Source organism: Poecile atricapillus, chromosome 23, assembly GCF_030490865.1.
Source record: "Poecile atricapillus isolate bPoeAtr1 chromosome 23, bPoeAtr1.hap1, whole genome shotgun sequence".
NCBI classification, from domain to species: Eukaryota; Metazoa; Chordata; class Aves; order Passeriformes; family Paridae; genus Poecile; species Poecile atricapillus.
In genome coordinates this window covers 2,604,735-2,623,635 of record NC_081271.1, presented here as the reverse complement: position 1 = coordinate 2,623,635, position 18,901 = coordinate 2,604,735, and the positions used below count along the sequence as shown (strand labels likewise).

Here is an 18,901-nt window from a genome sequence, read left to right as displayed (position 1 = left end):
ACTTTCAGGGAATCCTGGTCCCAGATGAAAGGATTCTACTACCAGGTTCAGGGAATGCTGTTCCAAATCTCCTCAGTTCCTGGACACTTCTCCGTCCAGTGTCCCTGGACACTTCTCCATCCAGTGTCCCTGGAGGACACTTCTCCATCCAGTGTCCCTGGAGGACACTTCTCCATCCAGTGTCCCTGGACACTTCTCCATCCAGTGTCCCTGGACACTTCTCCATCCAGTGTCCCTGGAGGACACTTCTCCATCCAGTGTCCCTGGAGGACACTTCTCCATCCAGTGTCCCTGGACACTTCTCCATCCAGTGTCCCTGGAGGACACTTTTCCACCCAGTGTCCCTGGACACTTCTCCATCCAGTGTTCCTGGTGTTGGAGATGCACAGGAACGCGAGGTCAGGGGCTTTGGAGGACACAGCTCCCACCCTGTTTCCCAGGCTCAGAGGTGATTCAGGTGATGATTGTTCACAGCCCGAATCTGTCACCCTGCAGAAGGACAGAAATGTCACTGACACCTTCCCAAGTCCCCCAGGCCAGTGACATCGGTGACCATCCCACCACAAGCTTTCCCTGCAGAGCAAAACTGGTGCAGCCAAGGAGCAGCCACATTCTCCTCGCAGCATTTCAGCCCCAGGGAACCAAGATTTGTCAGCTGGGGCACATGGGGATGTGGCAGCACTGCTGCAAACCCTGGACCTCTGTGCTGTTGGCTCTGAGGTTGGTTTGGATATTTCTGGAGCCCTTTTGGAGAGAGCTTCATTCAGTCTACAAACAAAAATGTACAGCTGAATAAACCCCCTGGAGTTTCTGTGAGCAGGAGGGATGGACAGCTGGACTTAGAGGGCACTGGGGGTGGCAGAGTCACCCCTCTAATGCCAGAGGCTGCCTCTGGAGCGGGTTCCTGCCGGGAGCAGCAGCCCCAGCGTGCCCCTGTTGCAATGCAGGTTACCCTGTGCCTGTGGGCCAGGGCTGTCCTGCACGGATCTGCTGGGTGACTAATGAATTTATAGATAACCAAGCTCAGTCTTGAGCAGAGATCTGTCACCAGGGGAGGACTAGGCAAATGGATTTTCTGCCCAGGCTAGTCAGGGTGTTGCACACAGGGTTACTGGAACTGCCCCAGATGTGCCCACTGTGCCTCAGCCTGCTGGAAATCAGCCAGAGGGCAGAGCCCAGGCTACAGATGGTTGGATTTGCCCTGGCTGAGGTTTTGGAGGGATCTGGGACAGAACAGGGCTGTTAATCCCCACCTCCCTCCCCCAAATCCCAGCTGCTGCCTAGAATTGCAGCAGAAATTTCACTGGAAGCAGAGGAAGTAGCAGCATTCCTGGGAGCCCTGTGCACACCCAGCCCGGGTGAGGAAACAAGGGAAGAGGCAGTGAGTTCTTACTTCATTATGTAAATGGAAGATGACATGAAAGGATTTCTTTCTTTCTGTTTTCTTTTCCTTTTGGTAACTGAACTGACGCCCAGGATGGGTCAGCCAAGTGCCAGAAGGCAAGGAAGAGATGTGGCTGTGGGAGAGGTGGAGGAGACATGCTGGGATGATACAGGAACAGGAGGGAAATGTTGGATTATTGGGGCCCAGGGCCTTGGACAGATCTCTGCATGTTTCCCTCAGCCTCTCTGTCCTGTCAAAAGAAACAGCAGGACCCCCAGCACAGGGGCAAGGAGGAGGAAAACCCCATTGGGGTGGGGGAGAGCCTGGAGAGATTTTCATGCTGGGGTTTTACTGTCTGTGAAGTGGTGGTGATGGAGAACCCCAAGTGCTGGACATGGGGGGTGGCCAAAAGCCCCTCATTTCAGAGCAGGGTGGAAACAGCAGGTTCCCAGAAAGGTTTGGGTTGGGATGGACCTCACCTAGGGACACCTTCCACCATCCCAGGCTGCTCCAAGCCCTGTCCAGCTCGGCCTTGGGCACTTCCAGGGACCCAGGGACAGCCACAGCTTCTCTGGGCACTCTGTGCCAAGGCCTCACCACCCTCCCAGGGAAGGATTTCTTTCCAAAATCCCATCTGTCCCTGCCCTCTGGCCGTTTAAAGCCATCAGCACGTGTTGGAGCAAACCCAGATGGAAGCAAATCACCCCAGCGTGGCTTTCCCCAGGCTGTCACCAACCTGCCAGCTCCAGCAGCATGAAAACACCCTCAATAAAACAGCAAATCATCCCTCTTTCACTCTGGGAAGGAAGAGGGAAAGAAGGAGCAGGGATTTCTGGAAGCCAGCACTGTGACCCAGCTGCAGATGAGCTCAGTGAAATGGGAAGCGATTCCCGCAGGTGCTCCGGGCAGAATTAAACCTTTGGGGCACTGCAGCACCGGGAATGGGGCAGGGAAAGCTCCTCTCCCCAGCAGCACTTCCAGCTAACGGGAAAGGGCTCCTCCCTCGGGATTTTATGGCAGGCACGTTGTGACAGGGCGCTCTGAGGGTACTGACAGCCCAAACCACGAGCAAAGGCAGCAGGGAGGGGTTGTGAGCCAGCTCAGGAATTAAAACTCAGCCCTGGGTGCCATTCGCTTAGCTGAGAAATGATTGATTTCTCAATCAATGCCGTGGCGAGCACACAGGCACGGAAGGGATGAGAGGGAACATCCCCAGAGCAGCTGGGAAATGCCGATGGGAGGAAGGAGCCGCTCGGAGCATGCGATGATGCTCAGTGACAAAACATCTCCGGGGCGGCAGAAAACACCAGGCACGGGGCTTGGGGCTGTGACTAACCCAGGACTAACCCAGGACTAACCCAGGACTAACCCAGGACTAACCCAGGACTAACCCAGGACTAACCCAGGACACCGTCCTGGAGAGCCCGGGAGCGTGACAGGGACCAGGCACTGGAAGGAGATGAGACACTGACTCAGCCCCGGCTGTTGAGAAACTCAGCCCTGCCCCATCCCCTGTGCACCCCACTGGTGTTACTGGGAGTTCCTGCAGCCCTCACCCAGCTCCGTTAATAATTCATTGCAAAGAATTCAGTTCATCCCAAAAACACCCCCAAAAATCCTTAAAGGAATTGTCATCGAGCTGTTCTGATCCCAAGGCTCCCCGATCTCGAGGGCTGGTCCCAGATCACGTTTAACATCAGGTTTCCAGTAAAGTGTCTCAGGGTGATAAGGCAGTTTCAATAGTGCCTTTCAAGGCATTTTTTGCACTCTAAGAAGTTCTGATAACACTCGACAGCCCAGCCTTGGTCTGACATTCTTTGTCATCGCCCCTATTTCACAGCAGCTTTAGGCAAACCATCATTTCAGATATGAGCCTGATAATGGTTTTTCTCAGGTCCCCAGAGCCAGAGAACGTGAGTGAGAGAAACGCTCCCAGAAATTTTCATAAAGGAGGAATTGAGCTTTAATAACAACATCCAGCAACAATATCTGGGCTCAGGAACCCTTCCTGATCTCCTTCAGGAAAAGAGCTGCAAAAACCAACTCAGCCATGTGAAACAAAAATGATTGTGGGGTGTTATACCTGCCCTGATAATGCTGTAGCTCACCAAAACCCATCACAGAGTTGTAATTCTGTTTTCAGCAGCAGAAGAAAATGTTTCTGCCTGTTTTTTTTGCACTGGAGTAATTTCTTTGACACCTGAAGCGATGTAATTTGTGAGCCAGCCCTGCCCTCTGCGTAGCTGGGCTTCAATGGAAAGGTGAAACACAGTTCTCAGCCCCTTAAAAACCAATATTTAATTGCAAAGAAATCACTGTCCCTCCAATCCAGAACCAAAACCTCGTTTGAATGAGCGCTAACCTGGCAGCATCCTCCTGAGCCCGGGCACGGACAGCAGCACCCTCCAGGTGCCACCCCTGGTGCCATGAGCTTGGCACTCTCTGTCATGGAGACATCCTCTGCCAGCCCTCACACCCAGACTGTTCTTCTCTCTCTTAATTAGTGCAGCTCATTATGGGCACAAAGCCTGGCCAGGGCCAGCTCCAGCCCTCGCCCAGCCCCAGCTCTGCAGTGCTGCTGACAGAAGTAAAAAAGAAAAAAAATTGTTTTTCTCGGTAAGCTCGACAAATGAGTCAGAAAACACTGAGTGAGGAGGTGCTGCCGGAGAGGCACATCGTGTACCCTCTCCCCAGTCACGTTTCGAACCACAACCACTCGAATAATTCTGAAAATCAAACACTGGCTGCTGCTGCTGCCTCGTAGGGAGCAACAGGCTGAGCGTGGCTCGGCTTGGGGAAATGCGATTTTTATTCAGCCAAGCTCCAAGAGACATCCAGAGCAAAAGTTCAGCTGCTTCCCGGGACTCTTCCTGAGAGGTTCACAGCAGCCAGGACTCTCGGCAGCTTTAGGATGGGCAGAGCTCCTTTCCCAGCTCTGGGGGGCTCAGGGACCTTTGGAGAGCCTGGGACGGGCATCCCTCACCCCAAGACAATGTCCCTCACCCCAAGATCATATCCCTCACCCCAAGACAATGTCCCTCACCCCAAGACAATGTCCCTCACCCCAAGACAATGTCCCTCACCCCAAGACAATGTCCCTCACCCCAAGGAAATGTCCCTTGCTCCAAAACAATTTCCCTCACCCCAAGGAAATGTCCCTCACCCCAAGACAATGTCCCTCACCCCAAGATCATGTCCCTCACTCCAAGACCATGTCCCTCACCCCAAGGAAATGTCCCTCACCCCAAGACAATGTCCCTCATCCCAAGACAATGTCCCTCACCCCAAGACAATGTCCCTCACCCCAAGATCATGTCCCTCACCCCAAGGAAATGTCCCTCACCCCAAGACAATGCCTGAATCCTCCTGATTTATTGCATCAGCCATGGTTGTCCCTCTGGGGCTCCTCCTGCCACTGTCAGACACCAAGAGCCCAGCCCAGGGTGTCCCCAGGTGCAGCAGGAAGGGGACAGTGCCACGTCCCCCAGGGAGCATCACCCCCATGCTGGGGGTGGCCCTGGGCTCCCCCTGTCCTTGGCCAGCTCAGGGACATGTGCCAGCAGTGCCACCACCTGTGCCAGCTCCTGCCCAGCCCAGATGTGACACTTTCCCTGTGACTCACCGATGACACTGCTGCTGCTGCTGCTGAGACAGGATTTCACCCTGAAAGGGGAAAGAAATCGTAAAAAAATAAAATAAAATAAATAAATAAAAGGAAATTGTCTTTTTTTTCCCCCTCCTCTTCTGAGACTCATCTTTGAGGAAGAGGAAAAGCGTGGTGGAGGATCTCGAGCATCAACAGATGTTCTGCAGAAAATGCATTTAAGTCACCAAGGTGGGGGGTGTGGAAGGTTAGATAATTGTTTCCCCTGCTCTGGCAAAATGTGAACTCATATTTTGGTTATCATAAATGGCATCTTCCCCACAGGGAAATGCATATTTCAGGCTTTTAGAGTTAAATCATTCAGCTCAAAAAGCTTTTTTTTTATTTTTTCAACTATCCAGCACTTGGGTTTCAGCTGCCACCTCTGTGTCCATGGGAGTCCACCCAAAGTTCCCCTGTGCCCAAACCCAGGCTCTTCATGCTCTCTGTGATGCCATGGCCCACCCCACAGGAGCCCAGCTCACCCCTGCCCAGTTCAGGGACCAACTGGGGAATTCAATTTGCCCTTGGGAAATTTTCATCCCCAAACTGCAACAGCTCAGGAGCTGCCCCAAAAGGGGAGGGAATCATCCATCACATTCCAAGAGCGGTGCCACCAGCAGCACCAACACTGCTGGGAGCAGCTGTGGGCTCTGGGCCAGGGTCTGCTGGGGTTCCCAAACCATCCCCAGCTCTCCTCTTCCTCCCATCCTTATTTCTGGAGAGCTCAAAGTGCTGTGACAGCGAAAGTCACACGGAGCATTTCACAGAAACGCAGAATCACCCGGGCTGGAGGAGACTTTTGAGATCACCTAGTCCAAAACCAACCACAGAACCTCCATAACCACCCCTAAACCATATTCCCAAAAGTTTCTTTTGATGGAAAACCAGGCTTGGGCCGTGTCTGGAGCAGCCAATGGATCTGCCAGTCCCACGCAGCCCCTGGGTTTATCCCGAGGGTGAAACGTGCTGACAGTGCAGGCAATAAATGACACCCAATAAAGGAGAAACTGAGAGCTGGCTGCTATCAGCTCCAGTTTTGAATGATCCAGGGAGCAAATGAATCACTCCAATAGCCAGCCAGGTTCAGCTTTCACCAAAACTGAAAGCTGTGTTTCAGTAAATTCGCTGTTGGCTTTGTACGCAACCGGCTCGCGGCGCCGGGTTTCGGTTTTGGGTTTATATTGCCCATCTCAATTTCACAACCCTGAGGAGCCAAGGCTGGTTTCGGGATGGATGCACGTGAGCCTGGCGAGTTCTGGCCCCAGGGCACAGAGATGGGCACTCAGGAATGGGTGGGGAAGGCTGGCACAGCCACTGGGCTCCACCAATTCCTGCCTTATTTGATAGCTTGTCCTGTGGGAAGGGGAAAAACCAGGAAAATCTGGCATTGTTTGTTTTCCTCTAGGTGTAAATTCCTGAAAAATCATGTTCTGCTGCAAGGTTGATTTTTCCAGAAGCTTCTCCAATTCCCCTGGATAGCTCTGCCTGATCCTGGCACACATGAGGAGCACCAGCTTGGCCTTCTGTCCCCTGACCTCGGAGGACACTGAAGGCTCTGGAAAATGCAAAGCATTTCCTCCCTGCACAACCCCTTTTAGCCATCAACATCAATCAGGGGCATTGTGAGCTCTTCATTTCACTTTGTATTTTCAGCAGACACTGCTGGATGCTGCTGAGGAGTGAGGATGAAGTTCCCATCCCTCCTTTCCCGACAGCAGAGGAAGTTTGCTTCAGATCACCTTTTTTCTTCTTTTTTTTTTTTTTTTTTTTTTAATGTCTTCTTATTTTTAAACAGTGAGAGGGGTTTTCCACCACTCAACTTCATCTTCCACTTCCTAGTTACAGTCCTCAAAAGCGACAGGGAGAGCAGTAAACAAACAGAGACACAAATGCCTGGTGCTGTTAATGAAGTAAATCTTCCTCAGAATGGTAAATCCCAGGGAAATTGTTGAAGAAGCTGGAGGAGAGCAGTTCTGAGCAGGAGTGGAGCTGAAAACCTGAGCCCCCATGGGGAGCAGCAGGATTTCAATTGAACTCTGCTCCTTTTATAACTCAACTTCTGCCCCCATGGCAGGGGGTTGGAAATAAATGATCTTTACAGCCCTTTCCAACTCACTCCATAATTCCATGATTTTTTTCTTGGGGTCTCCATATTAAGTCAGGAGAAGGAGGTTGGATCAACTGTTCCCTCTGTAAAAAACCAAAACAAAACAGAAAACAGAAGGGGGTGATGAATACTTTTAAAAGCCTCTGAAAAGCTCATTTGGTGGATCATTTTTTAATCAAAAAAGCACAGCAAAGCTTTTGGAGCAGAAAGACACAGAGGAAGCATGTGGAAAATCCCCTGGCAGCACCGAGGATGCTGCAGCAGAGCTCCGAGGATGAGCCACCATCCCCATCCCCAGCTGCGCTTGGTTGGGGTGGCAAAGAAAACCCAGGATTTCCAAACCCTGCACAAAAACCACCCCAAAAGTCCACGGTGGGAGTTGCCAGACCACTGCTGGCCACAGGGGCTGGTGCTGCTGTGGAAAGGGAGTGAAGCTCTGAAATTCACCCCGGGGTCACGCGGAGATTCCGAGCAGTGGCTTGGCCTTCTTTGATTTCTCAAACCCTGATAAAGAGTTTCTGTCTTATGACCCCTCAGCACTATAAATAGGCTGGGTTTGTGTTATTGGTCAGAGTTTTGGTGATAAATCATGACAAAGTCAATCCAAAAGATCCACACATTTCATCCCCACCCCTAAGTAATATCAGAACTAGAAAAAAGAAACTCCTCCAAGCAGCCCTTGTGCAATGAGCTGCTCAGGGCAGGAGATGCCCAAAATTTCTTCTGCAGAAGGCTCAGAAAAAACCCAAAAAAGGCAGTGAAAGTGATATTTGGGGCAATGGATTATATATTCAGGGGGTTTGTGGCAAGCTTTTACACTTTTTAGTCGTCTGCAAAGAAACTCACTGAGGAAACCTCACTTGGGGAGTGCAGAGTCCCCAGTCCTGAGACACCAGTGCCAAGATCCTGCAGGTTTCTCTAAGAACAGTGCTGTGAGCCTCATAAAATTCCTGCCAATCACTGATTTCAGGGGAGAATGAAAGAGATGACAATACAACAACATTTTACTCCTCTGTTTGCTCTGTGGAGTGGGAAAAGCCCCATGTGGATGATCACTGACCTCACCCACAACTCCTCACACGCCTCAGAGAGAGGTTTAAAATGGTAAAACATGTGGAAAATAGGGAATTAAGCACAGCTGGCTCTTCTAGGTTGGCAGAGGGCGCCCTGGAATTCCAGGAGGGTCATTAAATTTGAATATTATTCAATCTCTGCCTTGGGCTGCAACAGAATTGCAGATATTGGGAGGTTTATGTAGGTTTGTGTGCCATTAAAATGTGCAAATATTTCTCAGTTAAGTTAGTCACCAAAACCGAATCTGCAGAGGGGAAGGAGTCTCCATCACCAGATTCTTTCATGTGGCAATTCCAGACAGTTCCAACTTCATTTACATCACGTGGAAGTTCTGGACCTTCTAAGAACTTATGTAACTCTCACTCTGTGTCACATTAGAAGTCACATCAAATTCCCAATGACACCAATTCATGACTAATAACCCATCTCTGGACATGATAAACCGGTGATATTGGTTAAATTTCCACAGAGCAATTTGGGATTTATCTGTTGAGGTCGGCGCGAGTCACGCCGCGCGTTCCGGCCACGTTCCCACATGTGAAATATCCGAGGTCACGCCTCGCCAGCTGGAAAAATTCTTGAAAAAAACACAAAGCAGAGCACTTGGTGCTTGACCAGGAACTGTTAGTCATCAGCACTGGGCTGCTGAGAGAGCAATGCCATCAAACATGGGGTGAAGGAAAGGCCACCAAGTCCCTACTTCCCCCACAAGCGTCACCGGCAGCAGATCGTCCGGATCTGGAGGGATGAGAAATGGGGAATTTCTGAAAAGGAAAGAAAGAACAACGCCACTGTGACAGCCTGGAAATGCAGGGGATCCTCCAAGTTATGTCTAGAATAGATAGTGAAGAAAATCACAGATCACTGAGGCTGGAAACGACCTCTGAGGTCATTGAGTCCAACCTGTGACTGATCCCAGCCTTGTCACCAGAGGAGAACACTGAGTGCCATGTCCAGGTGTTCCTTGGACACCTCCAGGGATGGTGAAACCCCTGCAGGGATGGTGAAACCCCTTCAGGGATGGTGAAACCCCCCCAGGGATGATGAAACCCCTCCAGGGATGGTGAAACCCCCCCAGGGATGATGCTGCACAATGTCCCTCTGTCCAAAAGCAATGCAGAGACCAAGAAAGCAAAATAGAAAAGTAATAATTGGTGACATCAAACCTTGCCAAGAGAAGAAAAACCCCTTCAATTATCAGGGTGAGCTGCCACCCTGCTCCAATGATGGGACCCTGAGGACATCCAGCCCCAAACCCTGGCCAGGACTGTGTCCAGGACCAACCTTTCCCCATGGCACATTCTGGGAGAAGGCGTTTGCCCACTGGCCTCTGTTTTAGTGCAGAAGCAGCGTTTGCTGCCCCGCTGGTTCTTGTGAACCTGCCACTCTCAGAAGTTGGTGGGAGTGGGGTAAAAGCACACAAATGGCTTTTGAGTAACTATGGATGCTAACTCTGAAATAGAGAGCACAGTGCCTGTGGAAATTGCAGGCCACACAGCTTTCTCAGTCTTGCCTGGGAAAGTGGCCTGGGAATTCATAAGGAGGAATTAAAACAATCCTCAGAGATAGAGAACAGCCTGGCAGGTGCTGTTTGTCTGTTCCTTGTTTTCTAGCAAGAGAAGGTCGAGGGGTGGTGAACCCCACTGACCAATGATGGTGATGTGTTAGTTTACTAACCAATAAGAGTTTCTTTTCTGTACTTTTCACCTATCAGTCTATAAAAAAGAGCTGAGGTAATAAACCAGAGAGAAATTCTCCTGATCGATTCCTAAGAGAGTCTGTGTCGTTCTTCTCGCCGTTCCTAACAGAGCGACAAGTAACACGTTCTCCTTCCTGAAGAGATCTTCTTGGCAAAGACAAAAGCTGTTTCCTGAAGGTTCAGCGCTACACCCACGGCCCCCGGACACTCTTTAGGAAAAGGTGTTTTCTTCATTCATGAAGCTCGGTGTAGTAGCGCAGCCACCGCCTTTCCACAGCGCTCAGCACGGCTGAGTCACAGCGAAACTGCACCGTCAAGATCTCTGACGAGGCAGAGGAAACGCAGGTAAACACAGCAGAGAATCGCCCTGCGCACGCCAGAGTTTCCTCTGCGGAACGGGCACGGCTGCCTGACGCTGCTGCCAGCCCCAAAACACAGCCTGGGCTTCCACAGCGGGCTGGAGGCAATTGCACAAGAGCCAGAGCGGCCAGGCACGCTCGGGATGTCAGATGTGACCTCATGGAGAGCCAGGGCGGCTCCAAAGATGAGAAGGTTGGAAATGAGCGCTCAGCTCATGGGCAGGGTGGAAGGAGGCTTCCAACGCCGTGGGGCTGCTCCATCTCCTGCTGTTTCCAGGGTATTTCCCCCAGGGTGGATGTTGGGCTGAAGGTTTTTACTGAAAAAGTGATAAATTGCTGGAATGGTCTGCCCAGGGAGGTGGTGGAGTCACCATCCCTGGATGTGGTTAAAGAAGGATTGGATGTGGCACTTGGTGCCGTGGTTAATTGAGGTGTTGGGGCCGGGTTGGACTCGATGATCTCCAAGGTCTCTTCTCTCTGGTCATCCTGTTCTGTTCAAAGCCCCTCTGCCACCTATCCCATAAAAACACCAGCTCCTAAAGCCACAGCAGAGCCTCAGCACTGCAGGGGAGAGCCTGGGGCTGCCTCCTGCCCTGCAGGGAACGGGATCAGCTCCAGGATTTGAGGATCCAGGATCACAAAAACCAACCTCACACATCAGCTCCCATGCCTTGATGAAGCTCCAGCAGCCATCCAGGTCCTGGCACTAAAGATTTATTGACCCCTGGCAGGTTCAAATGAAGCAAAAACATTTCCCTGTGTGGGATGCCAGGGAAAGGTGGGATCCTGCCTGTGGAAATTGAGTTTAAGACAGATTTTGTCCGAGCTTCCTGCCCTTCTCCTTTCAGATGGATGCTGCTGACAGTCAAGGGGAGAAACCCCATGGCAAGGGGAACAAAAATGGGCCACCAAAAATGTGACTCAGGCCATGATTCAGCTGCACTGATGTCCCTGCAATGATTCCCCGGCAGCAGCTTCCCCATCTCCTCTGGAAGAGGCAATGCCAACAGAAAAAAAGGGAAAATAAATCACAAAATCCCACACTTTCCCTACCTCAGACTCTCCAGTTGCTGATGTTTCATCCCCTTTGCTCTTACACATGTGCATGCCAAACATTCCTCTCTCCTGCTCCTAAAAATAAAGTGAAAATCTCTCTCTCAGTATGCAGGAACAAACAATACTTTGCATTTTCCCAGCTGTTTTTTTTTTGCCAGCAATAAATTCCCTCTCAGAGGTTCACAAATTCAACTTGAAAGAAGATCAGTGTGATGAAGGAGACAAGAATTTAAGGGATTTGTTCCCTAATGGAGGAAGGCTTCCCTACTGGGCAGAACGAGCTCTTTTAAAATAACATGACGGATTTCAAAGAAAACATCCTGATTTCAGAAAATCTAAATTTATCTCCCCTCTCACTTTCTTGGATACCAAATTCCTGAATAAAGAAGTGAAATCTTTATCCCAAGGAAGCAGGGGACGTGGGCTGAAATAGATACAGAAAGAGAGGAGAAAAGAGAGGGAAACGGAAAATCAGGAGACGTCACAGGAATTCTCTGTGGCTCCAAAGGGACACTTTTATCAGAGCTGGGACAATAAGACAGGACATGCTGCTGCTTGGATGGGGCTGCTGTCCATTTCTAGGAAACAAACTAAGATTTAAAAGCCTGGAAACTGAATTTTCTTGACCTGATTGTGCACTTTAACATCAGGCATCCAAATAGTGGGAGAAATCCTGATCCTGCCCTGGAGGATCCACAAGGGACCAGAGCAGGGCTGGAATCTTCCAGCTGGGATCCACTGATCCCCTTGGCATCCAGCTGATATTTGGGAGCACAAACTGAGCTTGCTGAGCAGTGAAAATTCACATTGGCTTCAGCTGACATGTGCATTAACTGGAAAAAAAAAACCCAAATGAATTAAAAATGAAGATTTCAGATGATGAGTGTTTGCAGATTAGAATGCCAAAGAAGAGACAGAGAATTTGTACAGATCATGAAAAGCAATTCCGCTGAGTGATGCTCTCTACAGGTTTGATACTGAGATTTAAAAGTAGCAACACTTTTTTTTTTTTTCCCCCTAATCATACAACATTTATCTAAAAATAAAAGATGGAACTGTTAGAATAAAGCAACCTCAAGCAGCACCTTGGCTTCTTCATGTATCTCTGCAGCTTTCCTCCTCAGCCACAGCTAAATTTACAAGAAACAAGAAATGTAAAAATAAAAAATGCAGAGTCTAAGCACAAAAAATTGATGGGGTGTGAGGAGAGGAGGGGGGTCAAAGAACAGGAAACCCAAGTTGACGGGAACCCGAATGACATTTGGGCTTAATGAATGACTTAAAACCCCAATATTGCTCGTCAGGAAATGGGGAGAGGAAATGGAGTGATGTTTTGAGAGTATAAATGAGGGGCTCCATCAAGGTGAAAGCTGCAGATCTGCTTTGTACCCTCCTGTGGGATCCAGCCCAGAGCTGCAGCAGAGGGGAGCAGCCCTTGGCCACAGAATGAGGATCTGCTCCAGGGGCACAGCCGTGCCCATCCTGCTGCTGCTGCTGCTGCTGGGCACCGCTCCCACCCGCGCCCAGCCCTCCTGCCTCCACTTCCCCGAGCTCCTGCCCGCCAGGCTCAGAGAGCTGAGGGTCAAGTTTGAGGAAATTAAGGATTATTTTGTAAGTATCATTCGTTTTGTCCTCTCGTTCTGCCTTTCTTGCAGAGCTCTGGGATCTGGAGGAGGGGGAAGAGCTTCCTCCCAGCAGAGATGATTTGGCTGCGTTGGGTTTCGGGTGAGCGAGAGCAGCTCGGTTTTGCTGCTCACTGAGAGAAAATCCGCCAGGCTTTTCTTCCTAGTTTTAATGACAATGAACTCGAGATTTCATAATGAACCTCTGCAAAGCTTTCTAACCAAGCTTCCCCCAAAGCGTTGCAAACCGAGGTAATCACTGAATTAATAGGAAGGAAATTGTTTTTTCTTCAGAGCAGCAAGGTCCAGCCCTGCTGAGGTCAGTTCCAGGTGAAAAGGGAAATCTTTTGCTACAGCTTTTTTTCATCTGGAAGAAGCACAAAACCTGCCCAGGGTGTTTTATGAGCGGGGGAGCAGAGCAGGCACTGAACAGCTGCAGGTGCCTGTGTAAGGTCCCTGCTCTGCACCACGGGAACCTCAGGGCTCCTGATGCTCTCAGAGCCTCTGCCTTGGCATCAGCGCTCACAGAGGTGCTTGGTCACCTCCCTGTTATTGTTTTACTCCATGCCAATGTGTTTTAGCAATAAAACAAGGTAATTCTCCAGATTAAATCTCAAGATAATGTCATGGCTTGTATTTGTCATAAAAATGAAGGCAGGCAAGATTTTAGATGTAGAGCTGGCTGTGAATCTCCAAGATAATGTTGGGAAAGAATATTTTAAACCTCTCAGGACAGCTTTTAATCCTTGCATGCTTTGGGTGGTGCCAGCCCACCTCACCCCACTGCAGCTGGTGCAACAGAGGCACCACGAGAACAAACTCCCCTTTTCCCATCAACAGGAGACTTCCAGGGGTAACCAAAGCGGGGGAATGATCCCTCCTGCCCTGGCAGAGAGGCTGGGGTGGCTCCCGGGGGCTGCCAGGACTCTGACACCTCTCTGGAGAGCTCTGCTGCCTGCAGCAGCAGCCTCAGACAGCCCCGGGGAGAGCAAGCGGCTCCAGCTCAGCCCGAGGAGTTTCACATTAATAAATTCAATGGCACTGAAGGTTGTGATTTCATTTTCTTGCTGGCCTGACCTAACAGCCCTCGTGCTGAGCAGAGTGATTCCTCTGCCCGGTGTGCTCTGCTCACACCTGCACTGGTGCCCTTTGCTGCAGGGAGACCCTAAATGCAAACAAGGGAAGGATCATTTATTAAAGCAAATGGAAAGAGCTGCCTGAAAAAACTCATTTTTCAATTCCATCCTCCCCCAGCAATCAAAAGATGACGACCTCAGCATGCAACTGCTCAGCTCTGACCTGCTGGAGGAATTCAAGGTAAGAATCTCATTCCCTTGCGAGTTCCTCCTCCTTCCCCATCCTCGGGCGGGCGTTTCCTGAGAAGGGGAGCGGGCTGGGGACATGTGCTACTGTCACCCAGGCTGGCTGTGCCACCCTGCAGGGACACGTGTGGCCGTGCCGGGGCTCGCACGAGGTTGCCCCGTGGCCAGCGCGGCTCCCACGCCCGGTTCCGCTCTGTACAAGCCCACGGCCGCTGCTGGTGGCCGTCCCCAACCGGGTCCCCGCTCCTGTCCCCCAGGGGAGCCTCGGCTGCCAGTCGGTGTCGGAGATGATGGGGTTCTACATGGAGGAGGTGCTGCCCAGCGCCATGAGGATCAGCGCTCAGCACCAGCAGAGCATGGGCGACCTGGGCAACCTCCTGCTGAGCCTGAGAGCCACCATGAGGCGCTGTGTGAGTGGGGCTCAGCGGAGCGGGGACACGGCCGGGGCGGGCAGAGCGTGCCCGGGAGCAGCGCAGGGATGGGGGATGGCTGGGGAGGAGGAGCAGGGATGGAGGGATGGAGTGATGCAGGAATGCAGGGATGGAGGGATGCAGGGATGGAGGGATGGAGTGATGCAGGAATGCAGGGATGCAGGGATGGAGGGATGCAGGGATGCAGGAGTGCAGGGATGCAGGGATTAGGGATGCAGGGATGCAGGGATGCAGGGATGCAGGGATGGAGGGATGCAGGGATGCAGGAATGCAGGGATGCAGGGATGCAGGAATGCAGGGATCCAGGGATGCAGGGATGGAGTGATGCAGGAATGCAGGGATGAAGGGATTAGGGATGCAGGGATTAGGGATGTGGAGGTGCAGGGATGCAGGAGTGCAGGGATGCAGGAGTGCAGGGATGCAGGGATGCAGGAATGCAGGCAGGGCACTCCAGGACAAGGTTTGTGCTCACATCGGTGCAGGGATGCAGGGCTGCAGGGTTTCAGGGCTGCAAGGCTGAAGGGTTTCAGGGATGCAGAGATTAGGGATGCAGGGTTTCAGGGTTTCAGGGATGCAGGGATGCAGAGCTGCAAGGCTGCAGGGCTGCAGGCAGGGTGCTCCAGGACAGTTTTTGTGCTCACATCGGTTCAGGGATGCAGGGATGCAGGGATGCAGGGATTAGGGATGCAGGGATGCAGGCAGGGCGCTCCAGGATAGGCTTTGTGCTCACATCGGTTCAGGGATGCAGGGATGCAGGGTTTCTGGGATGCAGGGATGCAGGGATTAGGGATGCAGGGTTTCAGGGTTTCTGGGATGCAGGGATTAGGGATGCAGGGTTTCTGGGATGCAGGGATTAGGGGTGCAGGGTTTCTGGGATGCAGGGATTAGGGATGCAGGGATTAGGGATGCAGGGATGCAGGCAGGGTGCTCCAGGACAGGCTTTGTGCTCACATCGGTTCAGGGATGCAGAGATGCAGGGTTTTTGGGATGCAGGGATGCAGGGATTAGGGATGCAGGGTTTCTGGGATGCAGAGATGCAGGGATTAGGGATGCAGGGTTTCAGGGTTTCTGGGATGCAGGGATTAGGGATGCAGGGTTTCTGGGATGCAGGGATTAGGGATGCAGGGTTTCTGGGATGCAGGGATTAGGGATGCAGGGTTTCTGGGATGCAGGGATGCAGGCAGGGCGCTCCAGGACAGGCTTTGTGCTCACATCGGTTGAGGGCTGATGGTGCAGGAGCGCTGCGGGCAGCCATCCCTGCAGACACAAAGGGAGGCACGAGGGGACCTGTCCCTCACCTGGATGCTGGAGCTGCTGAAGCCTCACCTGGCCGTGAGCCCAGCACTGCAGGCAGCAGGGACAAACCCTGTCCTGCACAATGCACAGTGACCTCCTGCACAGGGAGCTGCTGTCCCCAGGGACCGGCAGACGGGACAAACCCTGTCCCGCACAGGGAGCTGCTGTCCCCAGGGACTGGCAGACGGGACAAACCCTGTCCTGCACAGGGAGCTGCTGTCCCCAGGGACCGGCAGACGGGACAAACCCTGTCCTGCACAGGGAGCTGCTGTCCCCAGGGACCGGCAGACGGGACAAACCCTGTCCCACACAGGGAGCTGCTGTCCCCAGGGACTGGCAGCAGGGACAAACCCTGTCCCGCACAGGGAGCTGCTGTCCCCAGGGACTGGCAGATGGGACAAACCCTGTCCTGCACAGGGAGCTGCTGTCCCCAGGGACCGGCAGACGGGACAAACCCTGTCCTGCACAGGGAGCTGCTGTCCCCAGGGACCGGCAGACGGGACAAACCCTGTCCTGCACAGGGAGCTGCTGTCCCCAGGGACCGGCAGACGGGACAAACCCTGTCCCGCACAGGGAGCTGCTGTCCCAAGGACCGGCAGACGGGACAAACCCTGTCCCACACAGGGAGCTGCTGTCCCCAAGGACTGGCAGACAGGACAAACCCTGTCCTGCACGGGGAGCTGCTGTCCCCAGGGACTGGCAGCAGGGACAAACCCTGTCCTGCACGGGGAGCTGCTGTCCCCAAGGACCGGCAGCAGGGACAAACCCTGTAACACACTGGGAGCTGCTGTCCCCAGGGACTGGCAGCAGGGACAAACCCTGTCCCGCACAGGGAGCTGCTGTCCCCAGGGACTGGCAGACGGGACAAACCCTGTCCTGCACGGGGAGCTGCTGTCCCCAGGGACTGGCAGCAGGGACACGGGGCTGGGGACAGGCTGAGAGCCCAGCCGGGCTCACTCCGGGCTCTGTCCGTGAGCGCACGGTGCGAACATCTGGAATTGCTGCGCCCAGGGGGAAGGGGAAGGGGAAGGGGGGAGCAGCAGCCACAAGGGACAGGAGGAGGGGACAGCCACCACCACACCCTGGGGAGGAACCCCTGGGGCTGAGGCCGCCGCTCGTGTCCCTTTGCAGCACAGATTCTTCACCTGCGAGGAGAGGAGCAGGAGCATGAAGGACATCAAGGACACCTTCACCAGGGTAAGGCCACGCTCCGGGGCTGCCACGGCACGGCAGAGACAGAACCCAAAAAAACTTTAATAACCCAAATTCTTGCAGCAGAGGAATCCAGGGAGTGCCGATGGAGGGGTGGGAATTCTGGAATTGCCAGGGGATTGGGCAGAGACGCTGGAGGTGTCCATGGGAGGAGGATTTGTACATCACATGTCTGTGACAGGCACACTGAGCACACCCCCCTTTCTCCTGCAGATGAACACGAACGGAATCTACAAGGCCATGGGAGAGTTTGACATCTTCATCAACTACATCGAGAAATATTTAACAATGAAGAGAAGGAAATGAGAGCATCCCTGGGTCTGCATTTTCCACACCAAATCCTGCGACTTGTTTAAAAATCACTTTAGTCTGCAAGGGTCAAATTAAGTTATCTCAAGGTTCAGGTCAAGAGTTACAGGTTAATAACTTCCAGCTCAATATTGTATTTAAGAGTTATTTTTTTAATAGTTGAATTTATTATTTATTACTTCTAATACCTCAGTGTTGATGTTTACAGTATGTTTGGAAGAAAGGAGTGATGAGCTTGTAAATTATTATTTATTGTTCAATATTTTAATATTGTTTATCATAGTGTTATTTTATGCATAGCTTCAAAACACCCAAAGCAGCGTTTTTCTGGAGGGCAGACGATGAGCTGAGCTTATCCCCGGTGAATTCCACTCCTGATTAGGAGCAAGGCCAGCTCTGACTTCAACAAAATTTAATTTTAGGCAAATGACCCTCTCCTCATATCCTATATCTCTATTTATTTATGCAATCTGGTGGTTTCGTGTTTAGGAGGAGAAAAAAACCACAGCAACAGCTTGGTTGACTCCAATTTAGGCTTCAGCCTGTAGATTAGTCCAGACTAAATTAAAAAAAAAAAATTAGTTATAGGAATTAAATGTTTGGTTCTAATAGAACTTAAATATTGCTCAGTATCTGCCTACCAGAGCTGCTGGGTCAGCCACTCTGCACTTTCCGAAGTTAACCTTATTATTTCCCAGTCTCTGATTGGGTTTTACTCACTGTTTTACTGCTCTTGGTTTTCTTTTAGGAGTTAGAGGATATTTAATTAACCACCATTTTAAGGTGGCTCGGGTAATTTGCATTCAAATCCACGGGGCTGCTCCCAGCACTGCCGATGCTGGGGTTGGATTTTTAATCCCCACGAGCAGCAGGAGCAGCTTCTGTGCCCTAAAAGTGGCTGATTTTAGGGCTCAGCTTCCTCCTCACCCCGGCGGACACTGAGCCAGAGGAAAACGCCACAACCCCAAGAGAGGCTTTTACTTCTAATATTTAGAAGTGGAAGGGCCCCCACCTGATGAAACACTGCCAGTTTGGTGTTTGCTGTGCAAGTCCCAGCTGAGGGGAGGTTATTTATACGGGATTTATTCTTTGTGGACATTTCTGGTGGCAGCCTGCCCGCACGGGAATTGGATATTCCGGAGCAGGGCAGGAATGCTGCTCCATGGATTGCTCCTCCTGCTGAAAGTTCAGGCTCAAGGGCAGCCAAAGACTGTAAAACTTAAATTAATCTTCTTACCAGGGCACGTTAAGCTCTCATTGAGCCAATTCTGTGCTTAATTTTCCCTCCAAACACCTTCAATGTTGTGGGAGAAGCAAGGAGAGCCCTGGAGCCAAGGACAACATCAGCACGGCTCCTGCCACTGGGTGAACTTTCTCCTTTTTA

At 51.8% G+C, this 18,901-nt stretch overlaps 1 protein-coding gene across 1 annotated transcript; it reads left to right on the top strand.

Moving 5' to 3' along the window:
• Positions 1-12,733: 12,733 nt before the first annotated feature.
• On the top strand, positions 12,734-18,901 carry IL10 (interleukin 10). Its single transcript, XM_058855989.1, has 5 exons — positions 12,734-12,936; positions 14,202-14,264; positions 14,527-14,679; positions 17,128-17,193; positions 17,422-18,901. Exons 1-5 carry the CDS (start codon positions 12,772-12,774, stop codon positions 17,512-17,514), a joined length of 540 nt encoding a protein of 179 aa, XP_058711972.1. The 5' UTR covers positions 12,734-12,771; the 3' UTR covers positions 17,515-18,901.

What these genes read in the sequence shown, in the direction of transcription:
- IL10 (XM_058855989.1), top strand. Translation starts at nt 12,772, where the DNA reads ATGAGGATCTGCTCCAGGGGCACAGCCGTGCCCATCCTGCTGCTGCTG. An exon ending in ACCTGCTGGAGGAATTCAAG is followed by an intron (nt 14,265 to 14,526) that starts GTAAGAATCTCA and finishes CCTGTCCCCCAG; the next exon opens with GGGAGCCTCGGCTGCCAGTC. An exon ending in TCAAGGACACCTTCACCAGG is followed by an intron (nt 17,194 to 17,421) that starts GTAAGGCCACGC and finishes TTTCTCCTGCAG; the next exon opens with ATGAACACGAACGGAATCTA.